General features: G+C 53.0%; 2 protein-coding genes across 4 annotated transcripts; one reads left to right on the top strand and one right to left on the bottom strand.

The window, feature by feature from the left end:
* Nucleotides 1–1,064: 1,064 nt before the first annotated feature.
* On the top strand, nt 1,065–7,024 carry Mus81 (MUS81 structure-specific endonuclease subunit). Of its 2 annotated transcripts, XM_036201972.1 has the most exons (16): nt 1,072–1,471; nt 1,560–1,689; nt 2,321–2,406; nt 2,920–3,018; nt 3,146–3,214; nt 3,382–3,467; nt 3,959–4,099; nt 4,235–4,330; nt 4,431–4,552; nt 4,824–4,921; nt 5,634–5,750; nt 5,837–5,932; nt 6,103–6,231; nt 6,308–6,411; nt 6,691–6,774; nt 6,855–7,024. In XM_036201972.1, exons 1-16 carry the CDS (start codon nt 1,337–1,339, stop codon nt 6,919–6,921), a joined length of 1,659 nt encoding a protein of 552 aa, XP_036057865.1. In that variant the 5' UTR covers nt 1,072–1,336; the 3' UTR covers nt 6,922–7,024. The 2 variants fall into 2 exon arrangements, with proteins under 2 accessions (XP_036057861.1, XP_036057865.1); XM_036201968.1 differs by lacking the exon at nt 6,855–7,024 and having other exon boundaries at nt 1,065–1,471; nt 6,308–6,754.
* An 830-nt stretch (nt 7,025–7,854) lies between these two features.
* Efemp2 (EGF containing fibulin extracellular matrix protein 2) lies at nt 7,855–15,449 on the bottom strand. 2 transcript variants are annotated; one of them, XM_036201986.1, is made up of 11 exons: nt 15,350–15,449; nt 14,934–15,051; nt 14,659–14,707; nt 13,846–14,052; nt 12,495–12,617; nt 12,124–12,240; nt 11,882–12,001; nt 9,510–9,629; nt 9,298–9,424; nt 8,908–9,103; nt 7,855–8,147 (listed from the first exon to the last, which is right to left on the bottom strand). In XM_036201986.1, exons 2-11 carry the CDS (start codon nt 15,042–15,044, stop codon nt 7,986–7,988), a joined length of 1,332 nt encoding a protein of 443 aa, XP_036057879.1. In that variant the 5' UTR covers nt 15,045–15,051; nt 15,350–15,449; the 3' UTR covers nt 7,855–7,985. The 2 variants fall into 2 exon arrangements, with proteins under 2 accessions (XP_036057879.1, XP_036057874.1); XM_036201981.1 differs by having other exon boundaries at nt 14,934–15,449.
* Nucleotides 15,450–18,933: the final 3,484 nt, after the last annotated feature.

The following is an 18,933-nucleotide window of genomic DNA, read 5'->3' as shown; positions in this document are numbered from 1 at the left end:
TTTTAACACAAAAACTGAGACAATCTATGGGAGCAAGAGCTTAAAATAAACTGGGCTGGAGACTCCAGGAACATTTCTCTGACCTCGGACAATGATCATGGCCTCACACTGCAGGAAAAGAGGGCAAAATGGCAAGCAAGCAGGTTAGAAGCAAACGAAACCGGGGCCCTTGACCTCCCCATAAGCCGAATAAAGGGTGTAAATGTGCAGCAACCCCGGGAATAAGGCGACTCGCAGAGCATGCCGGGGATTGTAGTCAGAGGCCTCCCGCGGCACTCATAGGCTGGGCTGCTGAGTTCCAGGTGGAGGCCGAAGCCGGACCCCCCTCTCCCAAGTGCCCCGCCTAAAGAATTGGCTAGCTCCACCTTTTTCGAGCCTCGCGGTTTCCCGAGCAACGGGGGAGGGGCTACGCGGTTACCCTGGAGACTCACTCCTTCCGCCCCCGGCCGCGGGATGCCCTAGATGTCCTTATTAGGGAATGAGACTCCAGAGGGCGTGCCCAGCCCGAGCGCCAGCTTCGGGCTCCTTATAAGGCTGCCTGAGGAAGGAGGAGGGCGCGGGAAGCCGGCCTGCGACTTCCGGCACGGCAGCTGGAGATCTCGAGCTGTTCCAGTCCCCGAAGAGACCCCTGTGTTTTATCGATCCTTGTGTCCCTCCTCCGGAGATACCCGCAAAGGGCCCACATTCGACCCCTCCACCTGCCAGGATGCACGCCATACCCCCCACACCCGCCCGGCTCGCTGAGCCTGAGCTGCTGCGTTCGCCCCCGGCCACTGCACCCTCACACTGCGCGATCTTTGCGCTACTCCTTTATCTCACCCCGTGAGCCCCTTCACAGACGCCCACAGACGTCCTTGCACTTGCGTCCCACCCTCCCCCACTCTTTCAAGCCCTCTCTCTGCAGCCTCTTCCACCAGAGCCTGCAAACAGCCTTCTGAGACCTTGAAGCCGCAAGCCAAGTTCAGGCTCCGGAGCGTCTCCCCAGCCAGCCCTCCCGGGCACAGGGGGCGCTGTCCGCCGTTTTCACTGTCAGCACGAAATGACCGTGCTCTCGGATCTGGGCGCGGGAGGAAGGGGCGGGCCAAAGCGCTGGAGCCTGCGGGGGGGCTCGTGCCCAGGGCCGATGCTGGCGGCAGTGGGGGCAGCTCCGAGGGCAGGGGCTGCAGCCCCGCTCTCCCGCCAGCCTCTTGCTGGGTCGTACAAAGCGCTGGGGCAGGCCTGCAGCCAGGCTGGCGAGGTCCCGGCCTCAACCGGGTGTTCCTGTGCCAACTGCAGAACCGTCGGGGTTCTAGTCTCAGGGTCTCTCTGAGGCTCGGAAAGAGCCAGTCTAGACATTATGGCAGCACCGGTCCGCTTGGGCCGGAAGCGCCCACTGCCGGTTTGCCCCAACCCACTCTTCGTTCGTTGGCTGACCGAGTGGCGGGACGAGGCAGCCAGCAGGGGGCGCCACGCGCGCTTTGTGTTTCAAAAGGTGAGTCCCCGCTGGGTCTTCTGGAGACCGAGCCAGATGATCCAAGCATCCGAGCTTGACGAGTTCCTTTCTGCCTTTGGCTCGCCAGGCACTGCGCTCCCTCCGGCGGTACCCCTTACCTCTGCGCAGCGGGAAGGAAGCCAAGATCCTTCAGCACTTCGGAGACAGGCTCTGCCGGATGCTGGACGAGCGGCTGAAGCAGCACCTAGCATCAGGCGGTGAGCGCCTCAGGGAGTTAGTGATCCCCTAAATGTCCTTGGTGCAGGCTGTGCCTACCTTGGATACCTTAGCTTCAAATTACCCACTCTCAAGTGGTTGCTGTAGACCCAGGGCTGGTGATTGACGCTCTGTTAACCTCGTAGTTCTCACGTACAAACCTAGCCGACTGAGATGCGGTGGGTGACGTTGTGAAATAAGTCTGTAATCCCAGCATTTAGGAGGTGGGGGTAAGAGGATCAGGAGTTCAAGGGTAGCCTGGGCTACTTGAGACTGTCCCAAAAAATGACAAGGTGTTAGGCATGGTAATGCACGCTTTTAACCCCAACACTCAGAGGAGGCAAAGGCAGGAGGGTCTTTATGAGTTGGAGGCCAGCCAGAGCTTCACCCAATGAGACCCTGTCTCAAAACCAAAACCCCAGTTCCAGAGGATCCAGCCCCCACTTCTGGACTCTTCTAGCATTGCATTCAAGTGATGCATAGACATACACACAGGCAAAACACTCATATACATATAATAAAACAGAAATGTTTTTAAATATGACACCAGAGTTCACAAAGTGAGCAGAAGCATCAAGGCTCCTCCTGGCATCCAAATTGGGTGCAGGCCTGACTTTCTTCTGTCCTCTGCAGGTGACCATGCCCCCAGCCTACCATCTGGAGAGAAGAATCAAGCCAGTGAAAAGCCACCTGCTCGAGTCCAGGATTCCTCAATGCCAGTGAGGATTGGGAAAGGAAGTAGGAAGCCAAATGGGAGGCCTGCGAGTAGGGCTTCTGGTCTGGGGGATTAAAGCCCTGTGTCCAGCTCTTGCTGATTTAGACCGCCTGGGACAGTCTCTTACGCTCTTTAAGAGACACTATCATCTTTTTTTTTTTTTAGCCAGAGCTGAGGACCGAACCCAGGGCCTTGCGCTTGCTAGGCAAGCACTCTACCACTGAGCTAAATCCCCAACCCCAAGAGACACTATCTTAATTCCTTATTGAGACAGCTGTAGATGGAGTTCCAAAGGAAGCTGCTAAGTGATCCGGTTCAGAAAACTGTGGGATTTCTACAGTGACTTTGTTCTCCTGTTGTGGTAGCTGGAGGCTGGGCCTGACCCTTGCCCGTGCTCTGACCACAGTCACATTCCAGATTTACAGGGCTTTATAGCGTCTCCCTCTCCAGGGCCATGTAGCCTGCTGAGACCTCAGCTGACACAAATATTTGAATTCAGAGCCCTGCTGTCTCTCAGGTTCCCACCCAGCCTCAAGCAGGAAGCACTGGTGGCTATTGGCCAGCACAGAACTCAGGTGCCCGTGTGGTCCTGCTCCAGCTCTACAGGGAACACCTGGTAAGTGTCTCCCCAAGTCAGTTGCGTGGGTAAGGCCGACTCACAGAAGTGCCTTGGCAGTGATCATGCTGGCCACTCCGTTGAGGAATCCTGCCCTGAACCTACCTCATTTCTACCATGCTTTCAGAATCCTGATGGCCACAGCTTCCTTACCAAGGAGGAGCTGCTGCAGAAATGTGCCCAGAAGGCCCCCAGGGTGAGCATCCAGCTGAGAATGGGCAGGTAGAGACCACTGCAGTCTTTCTTCATGGCAGGCAGCCTTGGTATGAAGCCTGATCCAATTATGGCATATGGCTAGTGGCACAGGAAGTTTAGGCTTGGGAGTCCTAGGGTCTCTCTGAGGGTCTCCTTTCCTTTTCACAGGTAGTTCCTGGAAGTTCGAGACCCTGGCCTGCCCTCCGAGGCCTCCTCCACAGGAACCTGATCCTCAGAACACATCGGCCATCCAGGTGTGAGCAAGTTGCAGGGAGCACAAGAGGCAGGGATGGAGCACATGCAGGAGTTAGGACATTCTTAGGCTCCATAATTATGCAGCAAATCTCAGACCTGGTGCTGCTGAGGTGGAGGAAGGCCAGCCTTCCCACTAAGAGCCTGAGGTTGGAGGACCTGGAAAGTATGCGCAGCTGAGGGGAAGCTGAAAGGTCCGGTATTAGAGCAGGGAGCTCCACAAACATTTGGCATGTCTTATAATCTGGCTGATTAGAGATGCCAGAATATTCTAGGGAGGAGAGTGTGGTGCTGAGTGAAACAGGAGGAGTTGTGAGACACGCATCGCAAAGCTGAGGCGGCGTTAGGAGGTCCTGAGGAAGCTGACCTGCAGGACAGGGAGAGGATGCGGGCAGCCACTGAACTTATACCAAGGAGGGTAAAGCTCACCTAGCTTGGGGCAGCAGAGCTTGCCAGGTATAAAGAGGGTAAAACTGGCTTCTCCACCTCCCAGGTACGCACTGACACCAGAGGGCCTGGAGCTGGCCCAAAAGCTGGCCGAGGCAGAAGGCCTGAGCACTCTGAACATTGGCACCAGGCCAGGGGAGCCCCATGGAGAGGAGTCAGCAGCCCCAGAAGCCACCATGTCTGAACCGTAAGGGAGGAAGGAAAAATGGGGCAACCATGTCTCAGGGACCTCTGACTGCTGAGCCACGGTTGCCGTGAGTTGTGGGGGACCACCCTGGCACTGAGGGTTCTGGTCTGATGCCCAGCCCCCATTCCCTCACAGTGGTACCAGTGAAAGTGGCATCCAGCAGCCACCACTGGAGCTGAGGCCTGGTGAGTACCGAGTGCTGTTATGTGTGGACACTGGAGAGACCAGGGGGTAAGTGAAGTGGGGGAGCCTTGAGAACACTAGCGGGTGCTGCTGAAGGGTGGCGAGTACTGGCTGGCCCTGACCCGGGCCTTCTTCCTTGAAACATTAGGGCAGGACACAGGCCAGAAATGCTCCAAGAGTTGCAGCGGCTGCATGTGCCCCACACAGTGCGAAAGCTGCACGTTGGGGACTTTGTGTGGGTAGCACAGGAGACCAGGCCCAGAGACCCAGGTAAGGGTCATGGGCAGGCATCGGAGGCTGGCGTGGGTTAGGGGAGGACAGTAAGACTCTTTTGGTTTTTTTTTTGTAATTTATATAACTTTATTTTATGTGTGCTGGTATGAAGGTGCCAGATCCCCTGGAACTGGAGTTAGAGACAGTTGTGAGCTGCTATGTAGGTCTGGGAATTGAACCCGGGTCCTCTGGGACAGCAGCCAGTGCTCTTAACTGCTGAGCCATCTCTCCAGCCCCGACAATAAGACTCTTTTTGACTTCTTGGCAGCAAGACCTGGGGAGTTAGTCTTGGACCACATTGTGGAACGCAAGCGTCTGGACGACCTGTGCAGCAGCATCATTGACGGCCGTTTTCGAGAGCAGAAGGTGCCTTAGCCTGCTCACTCCTTACTTCAGCCTAGACAAAGCTATTGGGTGGTCTCAAAGCGGAGCACCAGAAGCCTCCAGCCATTCCCATTTTGAGCCCCTTTTAAGCCATGCGGAATGCAAGGTTTTCTAGGCTGGCCAGAGAAACTTAAAGACGCCTTGAGTACCTATCCCTGGAGATGTCAGATAAACGAGGGTGGAAATGCAGAAGCAGCGGGGCGCACCCTAGAGTCACAGAGGCTAATACCAGGCCAAGGGTAGCTTGGAGGATGTGTAATATTCAGAGGTTCATGGCTTTCCTAAAGCAGTCATAGCAAGAGCCTGTGGGGAGTGTGGTGGCTCTTCCAAGACAGGCAAGGAGCCAGTAGAGGCTGCAAGATCAGGGTCTCCTACACACACACACACACACACACACACACACACACACACACACACACACACCCCCTTATGATATATAATTTATTTTATGGTGCATTGCCTGCATGTATGTCTGTGCAAGGGTAAGGGTGTCAGATCTTAAGAGTTACAGACAGTTGTGAGCTGCCATGTGAATGCTGGGAATTGAACCTGGGTCCTCTAGAAGAGCAGGCATTATTGTTAACCACTGAGCCATTTCTCCAACCCTATCTCCTTGTAATCTTACTGTGATATGATGGCCAGCCCAGACATGTAGGCATGTGGGCCTGACCCACCCTGCTTGCCACCTTCCTAGTTCCGCCTGAAGCGCTGTGGCCTGGGACACCGGGTATACTTGGTGGAGGAACACGGGTCTGTCCACAACCTCAGCCTTCCTGAGAGTACCTTGCTGCAGGCCGTCACAAACACCCAGGTAAGCCGGAAGGGCAGGGGCAGGCTGGCAGATTTGTAGTCCATGGATCAGGCCAGGAGCCACCTCCCTTGGGTACTCTTCTCCAGGTCATTGATGGCTTCTTTGTGAAGCGTACCATGGATATTAAGGAGTCAGCTGGCTACCTGGCCCTGTTGACAAAGGGCCTAGAAAGACTTTATCAGGTGAGCAGATGCCTCCGACCAGCACTGGGCCCTCACCTGGTCTTTGCTACCCAAGCAAGGAAAGGTGGGTGAGATCCTGGTTTCTCAGGTTTGCCACTGAGGCCAAGGAAAGGAATGGCTGGGGGTTAACCCTTAGAGCCTACCCTAGCCTCAGTCCCCTTTTCTGTCAGGGCCACACCCTACGCAGCCGCCTCTGGGAAACCCCAGGGGATGCTGAATCAGGAACCAGACCTTCCACAAATCCTCTCTGCTCACTCTTCACCTTCAGTGACTTCAATGCAGAAGCTGTCAAGAACAAGGTACCACCCTTGCCTCGCCTCTGCTTAGGTGACCTGGTCCCAGATCACCCCTAATAGAGGCCAATCCCAACCCCAGGCCCAGTCTGTGCGAGAAGTTTTTGCCCGGCAGCTGATGCAGGTGCGTGGACTGAGTGGGGAGAAAGCAGCAGCCCTGGTGGACCGATACAGCACACCTGCCAGGTACCCCCCAGAGAGCCACTGGGTTCCTCTGCCCTTTCCTGGGTGGAGGTCAGCTTCACCAGTGCTTCTGGAGAAAGCCTGGCTCTGTGTGGGAGCCTTGGAAGGTTCTGTCCCAGTGTTTCCCAGGAAGGGGGAGGGCAGGCCGCATGGAAGAGGGCCTCTATCACCAGGATCAGGAAATGTGCAGGGTCCAGATTCCTCTACTGCAGGCTAAATCTTCCTGCCTTGGCTCTCCTGATGCTGGCCCAGATAATCAGCCATTGTATGCCCTACCCCCAGTCTCCTGGCTGCCTATGATGCCTGTGCCACCCCTAAGGAGCAGGAGATGCTGTTGAGCACTATCAAGTGTGGGCGTCTGCAGAGGTAAGGGTAAGACAACCTGGAGAGAAGACTGGGTTGCCTGAATGAAGTACTAGTTCAATCTTCTGATTCTCTTCTTGCAGAAATCTGGGGCCTGCTCTGAGCAGGACCCTGTACCAGCTATATTGCAGCCACAGCCCTCTGACCTGAGCTACACCTGAAGACACACCCCAGCCACCCATATTTATCTCTATTGAAGGCTAGTCAGCCTTTTAACCAGGATCCTTTGGGCTATAATAAAAATCTAAATGTTTGTGGTCTTAGGAGTTAAGGAAACAATGCCAAGGTCCTTATGAAATATGCAGGAACTGGGGGACTACACCTTGCAAGCCTGTGGCTTTTGTTTTGTAGTATTGGTGGTGGAACCCATAGCCTCATGCATGCTAGGCAATTCTTCCACACAGCCATGATCTGCAGTCTTGCAGTGTTTCTCTACCCCTCTTAAAACCCAGGCTAGCCTGGAATTCCCAGTCTTCCTAGGCCCACCTTCCAAGTCCTGAAGTTAAAGGTGTAGACCACTATACCTGGCCTACATTGTTTTTTTTTTTTTTTTAAAGGCAAGCTCCTGGTTAAACATAGTTGTACACAGTTATAATAAGCACTTAATTTGTGTTAGGCCAGACCCTATGCAAAAATTATAAGTAGATAATGCTGCTTAGGTGTTGGGCATTCCCTGGTTAAGGAGATGGAGTCAATGGGCACTGTTATCTTTGAGTGTAACTAAGTGACCCCCGATCAAGTAAGTTTCTCTCAGTCCAGTCGCCTCATTTTGGTGATTAGAGAACAGTAGGGCTCGTCCAAATGCACAGTTTGGGGTAAGGCTAGGATGGTAACCCCAGACCTCCTGCCACTGACCTGAACATGGTTTCTAGGGCCTCAGCCTCAGCCTCAGCCAAGCTCTGAGTTAAAGCCTGAAGTGTACACTCCTTAGAACTCCCTGCTCAGGTTGATTATGAAGGATGACTCTTGGCTCTGAAACCTTCTCAGCCTGAATGCAGAGAGGACCCTGCGGGTGAAAGGTGCCTGCTGCTTTCACAAGCCCAGCCCCTTCCCCGGCTGAGGTTACTCACCCACCTCGGCCACTACGACTCCTTTCTCCCTTTATTGTCCTTCACATCGTCTCTTTAAGCAGAACAGTCACCCCTAAACCCCAGGGTCCTTAAGCTATGATAGGGAGGAAGAAAGGGCCCCCAACCCTTCCCTTTAGGTCTCCTTCAGAAGGCGTAGGCTCCCACAAAGACGGTGAGTCTCAGTACGGAGCTGGCCCGGTAGCTCATGAGAGAGTTCATGGTGACCATCTCCAGGTCCAGCACATACTCCCGGGGTCCTGTCACTGGCCTGGCAAGAACCAGCATGGCACTGACATTGTTGATTTGCTGCAGAACACGGAGATTGTGTTAGCCTAGGAGCCAGGACCCTACTCCAGCATCAGCCCCCTGCCCTGTGGCCATGAGGCTTGGGAACTGTCTGACCAGATTGCTGCCCAAGTTCTCATCCATCTCTGATATTCCTCTTCCCCTCCAGTGCCCAAGTCCCTGCCTCTGGTTCTCCTCTGACCCTGTCCATTTCAACACCTCGACTTTCCTCCATGACTACCTGATGACTCAAGTTTTGGAAATGATGGGCATTTGGTGATGTAGGCTGGCCACTTCCCCCTTCAAAGTATTCAAGTCTCTGTCTGTCAGTCATTGTTACAAGGCTGGGGAAGGAACTAAGAGCCAGAATGGTAAGCACGTGTTCTGCCATGGTGCTGTGGCACCAGTCCCAAAGCAATCTGAAAGAAGAAATAAGTTTTGATGCTAGACACCTCGATGCTGGAGACAGCATTAAGGACCAGGGGTTCAAGGTCCTTACAACTACACCAGCTGTCTTCCCCTTGCCAGCAAAGCTTGAGTCTCTGATACCAGCCCTGCAGGAACCGTATTTCCTGTTTGGTGGATAAGGATGTCTAAGCCGAAGAGGAGAAACCAATGCTGGGACTCAAACCCCATTAATCCCTAGAATTGCCTGGAAATGTTGAAATCTCTGACTTCCAACGGGAGCTCAGCCTCCTAGGGCAGCTCCCATTTAAATGGCTTCAGGCATTCTACTTTAGATTATTGAAGTCAACTGGGTGTGAGCAGAGAAGCACCTTACCCTGATGTAGAAGTCCCCTTGTGTGTTTCCAGCACGGATCTGAAAGGCATTGTAGGCACCAGGGTAGACAGAGGTTGCCTGGATCTGAAACACATCCGCAGGTACACTTCGCTCCGAGGTGATGCTCATGTAGCGATGTACAATGGATGAAGGTTGTTCTCGACACAGGGGGTTGGAGACAGGGCAGAGGCAGCGGCTAGAGATCCCAAGACATGATGGGAATGAGGGCCCGTTTCCCAAATTCCCATCCTAAAGAGGAAAACCCACGCATGTAAGACTATAACTCCCATGAGACATCATGGGTACTCACCAGCCTGATTAAACCAGTTAGCCCCCACAGACCTCTGGGAATTGTAGTTACTGCTGGAAACTGCCATCAGGTTGACTCACTTGTCCGACACTTGGACATAGGGCTCCACACAACGGTTGGTGTCCACACAGCGGTAGCCCCCATGGAAGTTCACACAGGTTTGGGACTCAGAACATTGGTGTGCACCTGATTCACACTCGTCAATGTCTGTGCCAAGGGAGGTGAGGTTGGACTCTGGGGCTGAGAGTAAGCTACCAGACTCTAAAACCCCACCCACCTGAAGCACCGGTACCTTGGCAGAGCCTCGTGGCCAGCAGCTGGTAGCCTTGTGGGCAGTGACAGGAGAAGCGGCCTGGCTCATTGACACAGCGATACTGGCAGAGGTAACTGGAGTAGCTGCACTCATCGATATCTGAGGGAGGGTGGGGGTGAGGACCCTGGGCCAAAGGTGGTCTTCACAACTAAGTCCCCCGACACAGAGAGCCCAGCCCCCCAGTAAGGCTGGGTGTGGGGAGAGAGAAGGGGTGAGGTAAACCCATAATGCTCAGGAGGACTGACTGTTTCAGAGGTCAGAGGGGCTGGGGGATAACTCAGTGGGAGAGTACTTGCCTAACACACTGGAGGTTCTATGTTCCATCCCAGCAGAAAGGGAGAAGGAAAAAGAAAACAGAATAGAGACGGCATGTTGCTGAATGTCTATAATCCCAGCACTTGGGAGGTAAAGGCAGGAGGATTATATCAAGTTCAAGGCTAGCTTGTCCACACGGAGTCCAGCCAGGATTATATAGCAAGTTCAAGGCCAGGCAGGGCTACATAACAAGATCCTGCCGCAAAAAACAAATGGGTACTGAGCGGTGGTGGCGCGTGCCTTTAATCCCAGCACTCTGGAAGCAGAGGCAGGCAGATCTCTGAGTTCGAGGCCAGCCTGGTCTACAAAGAGAGTTCCAGGTCAGGCTCCAAAGCTACACAGAGAAACCCTGTCCTGAAAAAAAACAAACAAAAAACAAGCCAAGGAGATGGCTCAAGTGGTTAAGAGCACTGGTTGCTCTTGCACAGGACCCAGGTTCAATTCCCAGCACCTACATGGCAGCTCACAGCCATCTGTAACTACAGCCCCAAGGGATCTGACACCCTCTTCTGGCCTCTGTGGGCACTAACATACATTCAGGTAAACAAACAAATAAATAAAAATAAAGCCTTTAAAAAAAAAAACAGAGAGAGGGAGAAAGACCCTTCGATCCTCTTATTAAAAAGAAAAAAGGACAAAAACGAAACAAACGGTATTTGATCACAACAGTTGGGAAGCAGAGGCAATCATATCTGTTTGAGGCAAGCCTGGTCTACATAAGAGACTCTAGGCCAGCCAGGGCTACAGAGTGAGATCCTGTCTCAAAACAAGAACAAGCAGACCTTCCAGCTCACAAGGGACCTCTTCCCCAGGACTTTAAGAATATTTCAAAACAACACACCAGCCCAACACGGTGGCCTGTGCCTTTGATCCCAGCACTACTCAGCAGGTCTCTGTAGGCTAGTCTGGTCTATATAGAGAGCTTCAGGAGAGCCAGGGTTATCTAGACTCTGTATCAAAAGGCACCAGGATTCTAAAGGTTTGGGCCTAAGTCCTACTAAGTAGTTTTAGGAAAGGTCCATTTCCATGCCAGTCAAATGAGTAGGCTGGACTGGAGGAGTCCTAGAGGCCTAAGCTGCAATCTACAGTCAGAATACCCAGACTTCTGCAGTGTGTGCACGCCACATGCAGCACATGTCTGTTTTTGTTCCTTTCACACATCTGAGCACCAACAATGTGTTTCACAGCAGAGCATAAAATAAATGGAGGGCGCCGGATGGTGGTGGCGCACGCCTTTAATCCCAGCACTCGGGAAGCAGAGCCAGGCGGATCTCTGTGAGTTCGAGGCCAGCCTGGGCTACCAAGTGAGTTCCAGGAAAGGCGCAAAGCTAAACAGAGAAACCCTGTCTCGAAAAACCAAAATAAATAAATTAAATTAAATTAAATAAATGGAGGGCATGCCAGGTGACATGATGAGAGGCCTGGGTTCAAGCCCTGGCCTCATCTCATCTCGTCTGTCTGAACTTTGACAAATCATCTCTGTAAGTAGAAAGATGAAAGTCACCATTTTCTCTGGGCTGTCTGCTTGCTTTTTACAATCCTGCCAACACCTGGAGGAATATTAGTGTTGGCAAAAATAAGTCATCATTAACCAGATTAAATGAGACTGAGCATGTAAGTTTTTTATAAAAAGTGGGTGTCCCACTTTTGCTGCTTGAGTTAACAAAGCCTATTATCGTGGTCCCTCTCCATATTCCAAATAACCTGTTTATGGTAGAAATGTACCCAGAAAGAAGAGAGATGTGTCCTAGTACAGGATTCCAGTGTAAGTCAACTCAACTTCCAGGAAGACTGGCACCCATATCCTTCCCTGTCTCTCCAACAAGCTTCAGTAGGGCCTAACATACCATCCCCACCAAGCTGGGAGTGCCCAGCAGCCAGCTTAGGATGGAGTACATGGAGGTCTGTAGGTGCAGAGAATGAGACATGGAAGCAAGCCTCAAAACAAATAACTCCGTGGCTGGAGTTGGTCCAGAATGTGGCAAGTCCTGGGGGAACCAGTGCACTCACGACCCAGTACCCCAGTGGACTCTCACCACTGCAGGAGAAGCCATCGCGGTGCAGCTCATAGCCTGGGTTACAACGACACAGGAAGGTCCCATAGGAGTTGAAGCAGCGTTGCTCACACGGGGCTCCCATGTCACACTCATTCACATCTGAGGGTGCCAGAGAAAAAAGGTAAAAGCAGAGGCCCAGCCCAGAGCCCCACCCTACTCAGGCTCAGGAAGGAGATTCTGCCCCACCCCACACCTCTCTACCCAGGACCCCAGAGCCTCACCCACACAAGAGCGGTTGTTAGGTCCCAACTGGAATCCCGGCTCACACTGGCAGCGAAAGGAGCCTGGCAGGTTCACACATCGGTGCTGGCAATAACGGTAACGACACTCGTCTATGTCTGAGATGGAGGCAGGGGAGGGAGAGCAGGGCGCAAGTCAGGTGGGGCCTGAACAGGCCGAGGCAGAAGCCTCTGCAGCCATGCTCACTCCTGGCTTTGCCTGAGAGCTGAGTTGAGCCACCCACATTTAGTCTTCTGTGTCTAGTGACAGGACGGCACCAGTAGCAGAGGACTGGGATAAAGATAAGGCATTAGGTCAAGAGCCAGACCAAAGTCACAAAACAAGAACTGGGAAAGCCATTCTCTGAACTCACCCACACATTCCGGCCCAATTTTCCGGTAACCATCAGGGCAGGTGCACTGGTAGGAGCCAGGCAGGTTATGACAGTCCTGGCTAGGGCGACAGTCATGCAAAGCCTGGGCACACTCGTCCACATCTGTGAGAGACACCATTCAGCCCTTACCTGGAGTCCCGTAGGTTATTGACCATGTCAGGGACCTCATTTTAGGAGGAGCTGGCCCATACTGGACGTCATTCGCATGGGTGCATGGGTAGTTGGCGACAAAAACGCGAACATGTGACATAGGCCCTCCCAACAGCACAAAAACACAGTCCACCAGGGGGCACCAGGAAAAGCACCCACTAGGTGAGCATATAAAACAAAGCCTTGTAGGGTCTGGTGGCACACACTTTTAATTCTAGCACTCGTGAGGCAGAGGCAGGAGAATCCCTGTGAGTTCCAATCCAGCTAGAGCTGCATAGTGAGATCCTGTCTTTAAATAAATACACATAAATAAAGATTTGTCCATTTACATCCCTTAGCTGACTCTAGACCAGGATCTTCCCTCCTCCAAGGCTAATGGTCCTCAAGGTTGGGTCCAGAGCAAAAAGCCGGCAGAGGCCGTGAGCAGAGCTCCTGCAGGTCTGCACAGGAAGTGAGGGAGCCGCTAGAGACTTCCTGGGCCAGCAGACCATGCACCGGGCTGCAGCAGGTGAGGATTTGGACATCTTTCTGAGGAGCCAGAGTCTTCCCTCAGCAAGGAAGGAGCATGAAGTTTGCAGTATTTAGTGTGGAAAATTACCTTATTATTTTGTGAATTCATTAATGCTTTTGCAATATGTAGCTCAGGTTGGTTTCAAACTCCTTATACGACTGAGGATAACCTTTAATTTCTGATCTTCCTGCTTCTACCTTCCCTAGTGGTGGGATTTAAAGTGTGCACCACATTTGTTTTATGTGGTGAAGGGATCAAGCCCAGAGACTCTGTCTCAAAACACAAAGCACACACACAGCTGGGCAGTGGTGGCGCATGCCTTTAATACTAGTAGTCAGCACTTGGGAGGCAGAGGAAGACAGATCTCTGTGAGTTCTAGGCCAGCCTAGTCTACGGGATGAGTTCCAGGGCAGCCAGGGCTACACACAGAGAAACCCTGTCTCAAAAACAAAACAAAACAAAAACCAAAACAAGAAACAAACCAACAAAAAGGGACAGTAGGAGGATTAAAACAAATATCAAATATGAAGTATGTCAGATGATACCACCATAAAAACCTGTTACTCTGTACACTAAGTACAATTAATTAATTAAAAAAAAAAAAAAAAAAAAAAACACTGGTAAGAGGTCTGGAAGCCCAGGTGCCAGCCAGCATGGCTCCCCACTTACCCACACAGCTCTCCTGTTCATCAGGCTCATAGCCTGGTGGGCAAGGATTGGGGTGTTGAGCAGGGGGCACTGGTGGCGGAGGTCCTTCACCATGTAGGTCATTGATGACAGCAGCAGATCGAGGCAGACACAAATAGCCCCCGTAGTGGTTGATGCATTTCATTTCACCTTTGCAGGCCTCAGGGATGGTCAGGCACTCATTGACATCTGCAGAGAGGGGCCTGCTGGGCACAGCCAGTCACCTGGGCTGGCCCTGGAGGTAGTGGGAGGCAGAAGCCCAACTTGGCTTCTCTAAGCTGAGCAACAGAGCAAGGCTTTCTCTCTGCTCAGCAAACTAAGGCTGCTGACCCAGAACCCCTCCCAGGAATTTGCAGGACTGGGAGTAGGGCCACCTATTTCCACTGCCGTCCCTTTTCTCCGGCCTCCAAGGGAGTTTCCATCCCTCCTCAAAACCCTGCCTTTACCTCTGCCCAAAGTAATTTGCAGGCCTCCTGACCCACAGAGTGTATGTACTGCTCTCCCAGGTTGCACTGGGATAAAGAGCTGGGCTAAGAGTAGAAAGCAGTTCAGGGAAGGTGTGCATATTTCCCTCTCGGTGGGCAATCGCCAGGGGCTCTCTAGCCTACTGCAGATAGAGGCTCAGTCTGTTGGGCTTCTTGAAGGGGTAGGGCTCCTAAGCGAGTGGCACAAGACAGCCAAGCTGGACAGTGAAAAGGCCATCAGGTTCCTGCAGTGCTCTAGGAGACAGGGTATCCCTGGGAAACAATGGTCCCCTTCCCAGTTCCTGGAGATGGCTACCCCAGGCATACTCACCCCGGCAGTGCTGGCTGTCTGCGTCCCACTCATACCCATCTGTACACTCCTGGAAGGGAACCCGATGTGGCCAGTGACCACCCTGGCAGTCTCCTCCAACTAGCCAGGCCAAAACCAGGGCCTGAGCTCAGTCAGACTCAGGTCAGCTCCACACAATGGCCCCCAGCCTTCCACCAACCAAGCAGGGGAGAACCTTCCCCAGAGCAGCCACCCCGGGATCCTGGTCCCGCTATCTTTCCCATCCCATCCCAAGCTGGTGGCCCCACAGTCCCCACCGTGTAGCTGTCCGGCTCTTCGGAATCCTGCGGAGACGCTGCTCCCAGGAGCAGCAGCAGAAGCGCCCAGAGCAGTAAAGACCCGGGGAGGCAGGAGGCAAAAGGGGGCATCCTGGGGCTGGGAGGTGGTGGGCAGGGGTCAGGGGCCTCTGCCACGACACCCCCCATTCCCTGTATCAGGAAGGGAAGCCTGGGTTCCCAGCTGTCTCGTCTCAGGACGGTGTGGGGAGCGCCGGAGCCTTGCAGAGCTGGGGGCCGAGTCCTCCGGCAGGCCCGGGGCTCAGGCCCGCAATCCCGGACCGCCCCGCCCCGCCCCCGCCCCCGCCCCGCGAGTCGTGGAGCGCAGGCCTCGCGGCTCGGTGGCGCGGACTCGGCCGCGACACGGCCCGCGCCCTCCCTCCGCCGCGGCCACTCACTCGTGGACTCCGGCAGCGCCTGCGGGCGGGCGGACGGACGGACCGCGCAGCTCACTGGACGCGCGGCCCCAGGAAGCGCCCCCCGCCCGCCGCGGCCCACCCCGGCGCCTCCGCCCGCCCTTCGGCGGATTCCTGAGCCCGCGCCAGGGGGGAGGGACCCCGACCCCCCGGCTTCTCCGCCCGGAGCCGGCCACAGGCCCCCACCCGGTCCCCCGCGGCGCCGCCTGGAGCCGCCTGCGGGCGCCCGGCCAGAGTTCCCCCAAAGCTTGGGTCCTTGGGCAAGCTGACCTTGATGTTTGGCTCCCAAGCTCACCTGGTGACCCCAGACCCTCCCTCAAATGTCATCCTGTCCACCTAGACCCTCTCTAACCTGGGTCCCCAGAACCCCATGCTGTGCACGCGCACCTCGGCTGGAGCTAAGCATCCAGACCCTGATTCTGCACCTCTCAGAACAGACTAGGCATTTAATTCTCAAACCTCCAATTCTACTACTTCCAGAGTTTTAGCCTGGGCTCCCACACCGTCACTTAGATGGCCTCAAAACTTCACGCAAGGTTTCCGGACTCTCGCCCAGACATAAAATTAATTGTCCAGCTCCCTCTGCCCATAGCTCCACGGCCTCCAGGTGGTCTCTCTCCTCTGGGCACTCCTTCCCCTGGGCCTGCCGCCTGCGCTAAGCGACACTAGTGTGGGCCGAGGGCAGCAATTGTCTTGGCCCGAAATGAATGGAAGCCCCCCCGCCCCGGGCAAGCTTGAACTTGGGCACAGAGGACACTAGGGCGCGGTGCCAGCCCTTTCCCGACCCTCTTCCCACCCAGGTCCCCCACCCAGTTTCCGCCTCCGTCCCCAGCAGAGATCATGCCTTGAGGGCGGAGTCTGGGTGCCTCGAGCTCCCAGGAAGGGGCGAACGGGCGGGACTTCGCGTTGCCCACGTCTCAGGGCGGGACTAGACGGGAAAGGACTGCGTGTCCAGGGTTCCCGTGCCTGGCCTGTACTGCTTGCGGCAATAGCCCGACCTTCCTTTCCCTTACTCAACCTCTTCCCATCTTTTTTTTTTTTTTCTTTTTGAGACAGGTTCTTACAAAAGAGCTCTGGCTGCTCTGGAACCCACTATGTAGACCAGGCTGGTCTTGAACTCACAGAGATCCACCTGCCTTGCCTCCCAGCTGCTGGGATGAAAGGCGTGCGCCACCATGCCCAGCTCTGCCATGATTTTTTTTTTTTTTTTTTTTTTTGTCAAATCTGCTTCATTTCATTTAATTGTCTGTGTGTAGTATACTCTTGTGTGCCTATATGCTGGTGTGGGCTATTGCTGTCCACCTTATGTGTTAAGACAGGGTCTGTCACTGAATCTGGAGTTCACTGTTTCCACTAGACTGGTTGGCCAGTGTGCTCTCAGGGCCCGCGTGTCTCCACCTCCCAGGTCTTCCAGCACTGGGGTTAGACAGCCATCACCACCCCAATTGGCTTTTCTGCTAGTGCAGGGGATCTGAACTCAGGCCCTCATGTTCTGTGACAAGCACCTTACCCACTGAGCCATCTCCCCAGCTTTTTAGAAAAAAAAAATTATTTATTTTTAATGACATGTATATGTCTGCATCTGTGTATAGGTATGTACACCTGAGTATAGATGTCCACAGAGGCCAGAGGTGTTCTCTAGATCTGGAGTTACAGGCAGTTGTGAGCTGCCTGATGTGGGTGTTGAGAATCAAACTCAGGTCATCTGAAAGAGGAATACTGGAGCCATTTTTCCAGCTGTCTTATTTATTTTTAAGCAATAGAGGGCTAGGGGTGTAGCTCAGTAGTACCTGCTTGTTTATCAGTCACCAAGACCCAAGGTTCACCAGGGCAGTGGTGGTGCACGCCTGTAATCCCAGCACTCGGAAGGCAGAGGCAGGTGGATCTCTGTGAGTTCGAGGCCAGCCTGGTCTACAGAGCTAGTCCAGGGACAGGCTCCAAAGCTACAAAGAAACCCTGTCTCGAAAAACCAAAAAAAAAAAAAAAAAAAAAAAGACCCAAGGTTCAATCCCAGTAACCCAGACACACACACACACACACACACACACACACACACACACACACACACACGTAGAACAAAGCACGGAGAGGCAAAAAAGAAAAGTGTGGGGAGCAGATGAAGTCCTGAGGGAACGTGTATTAATGATATTAGCATAGCCATGTCAAAGCCCCCCCCCCCCACCCTGTCACTAAGACCTGTAGGAATGGCAGAGCCTGCTCCAGGTCAGGCTCAGAGGAATGGCAAAGCCTTCCTGAGCGTGAGAGTGTGGATGCCCACATTGTGTGCATTTTGAAAGCCCAGATGACTGAAGCCTGAGGTTGCTCCCCTCCAGAGACCCCCTAAGGAGATTAGCTAACTGTCCTCCCTCAGCTCAAGTAAGAAACTAGCTGTGTTTCCAGGCTGCAGGTATGTCTCCCTCAGAACACATGGCCCACCGGATCCCCAGGTTTTCAGTCAGTATGCATGTCTGTTACTTCTTCATTCCCCATCGCCAATCAGGCCAATCTCAAAGCCCTGCTGGTGGAAACAGAAAAAGAAAGAAAAAGAACCTGACCTGGTGGCATAAGCTTTTAATCCCAGCACTTGGGGAGGGGAGGCAAGCAGATGTCCAAAGAGAGATCCTGTCTCAAATATAGAAACACACACACACACCAATTTTTTGTTTGTTTGTTTTCAGATAGGGTCTCTTTACACAGCCTTGGCTGTCCTAGAACTCACTCTAGACCAGACTGGTCTCCAATGCAGAGATCCACCTGCTTCTGCTTCTTGAGTGCTAGGATTAAAGGTGTGGGCCACTACACTAGATTACATATGTGTGTGTGTGTGTGTGTGTGTGTTACACACACATCTATATATTCACACACACAATATATATATATATATATGTATATATATTCACACACACAATATATATATATATATATATATATATATATATATATATATATATATATATATATATATATATAATATTAAAGGTAAGTTGCAGCTGGGCAATGTGGTATATGACTTTAATTCCAGCTCCTGGGAGGCAGAGGCAGAGGCAGAGGCAGAGGCAGAGGCAGAGGCAGAGGCAGAGGCAAGTATATCTCTGTGAGTTCAAGGCCAGCCTAGTCTAAATAGTGAGTTCCAGGACAGCCAGAGGTACATAGTGAGACCCTGTCTCGAAAACAACAAAACAAAACAACAACAACAACAAAATCCCAAAACCAAAAAGATAAATTGCACAGTAAGTGATTTACATCTCAGTTAATCTGCTTGTTCTTGCTGTATGAAATAGGGTCTCATATAGCCCATGCTGGTCTGGAACTTCCTATGAAAACAGGCTAGCCTTGAACACCTGGAAAGCCTCTTCTCTCAGCTTCCATGTGCTGGAATTAAAGGCATAAGCCACAATAATCACCTACTAAAGCTGTTACTAATGCAAATAAAAACTCCTGATTATCCAGATCTAACCATCCCAGGCACTGGCCAGGACACTCCACATGCTCTTGTGAAGCCGGAGCTAGGATATTACTGCTCCTCCACAGATGACAGGGGCTGACAGATTGGTCCCAGGTGCCAC

Source organism: Onychomys torridus, chromosome 1 (assembly GCF_903995425.1).
Source record: "Onychomys torridus chromosome 1, mOncTor1.1, whole genome shotgun sequence".
NCBI lineage: Eukaryota > Metazoa > Chordata > Mammalia > Rodentia > Cricetidae > Onychomys > Onychomys torridus.
This window is presented reverse-complemented; position numbering and strand designations above follow the sequence as displayed.

Coding starts and splice junctions, on each gene's coding strand:
- Efemp2 (XM_036201981.1), bottom strand. CDS start 15,101: ATGGGGGGTGTCGTGGCAGAGGCCCCTGACCCCTGCCCACCACCTCCC. Junction 9,425..9,509: donor GGCCACGAGGCTCTGCCAAG/GTACCGGTGCTT, acceptor CCCTTGGCACAG/ACATTGACGAGTGTGAATCA. Junction 8,148..8,907: donor AAGGGGACTTCTACATCAGG/GTAAGGTGCTTC, acceptor CGTGTTCTGCAG/CAAATCAACAATGTCAGTGC.
- Mus81 (XM_036201968.1), top strand. CDS start 1,337: ATGGCAGCACCGGTCCGCTTGGGCCGGAAGCGCCCACTGCCGGTTTGC. Junction 1,690..2,320: donor GCAGCACCTAGCATCAGGCG/GTGAGCGCCTCA, acceptor TGTCCTCTGCAG/GTGACCATGCCCCCAGCCTA. Junction 3,019..3,145: donor AGCTCTACAGGGAACACCTG/GTAAGTGTCTCC, acceptor CCATGCTTTCAG/AATCCTGATGGCCACAGCTT.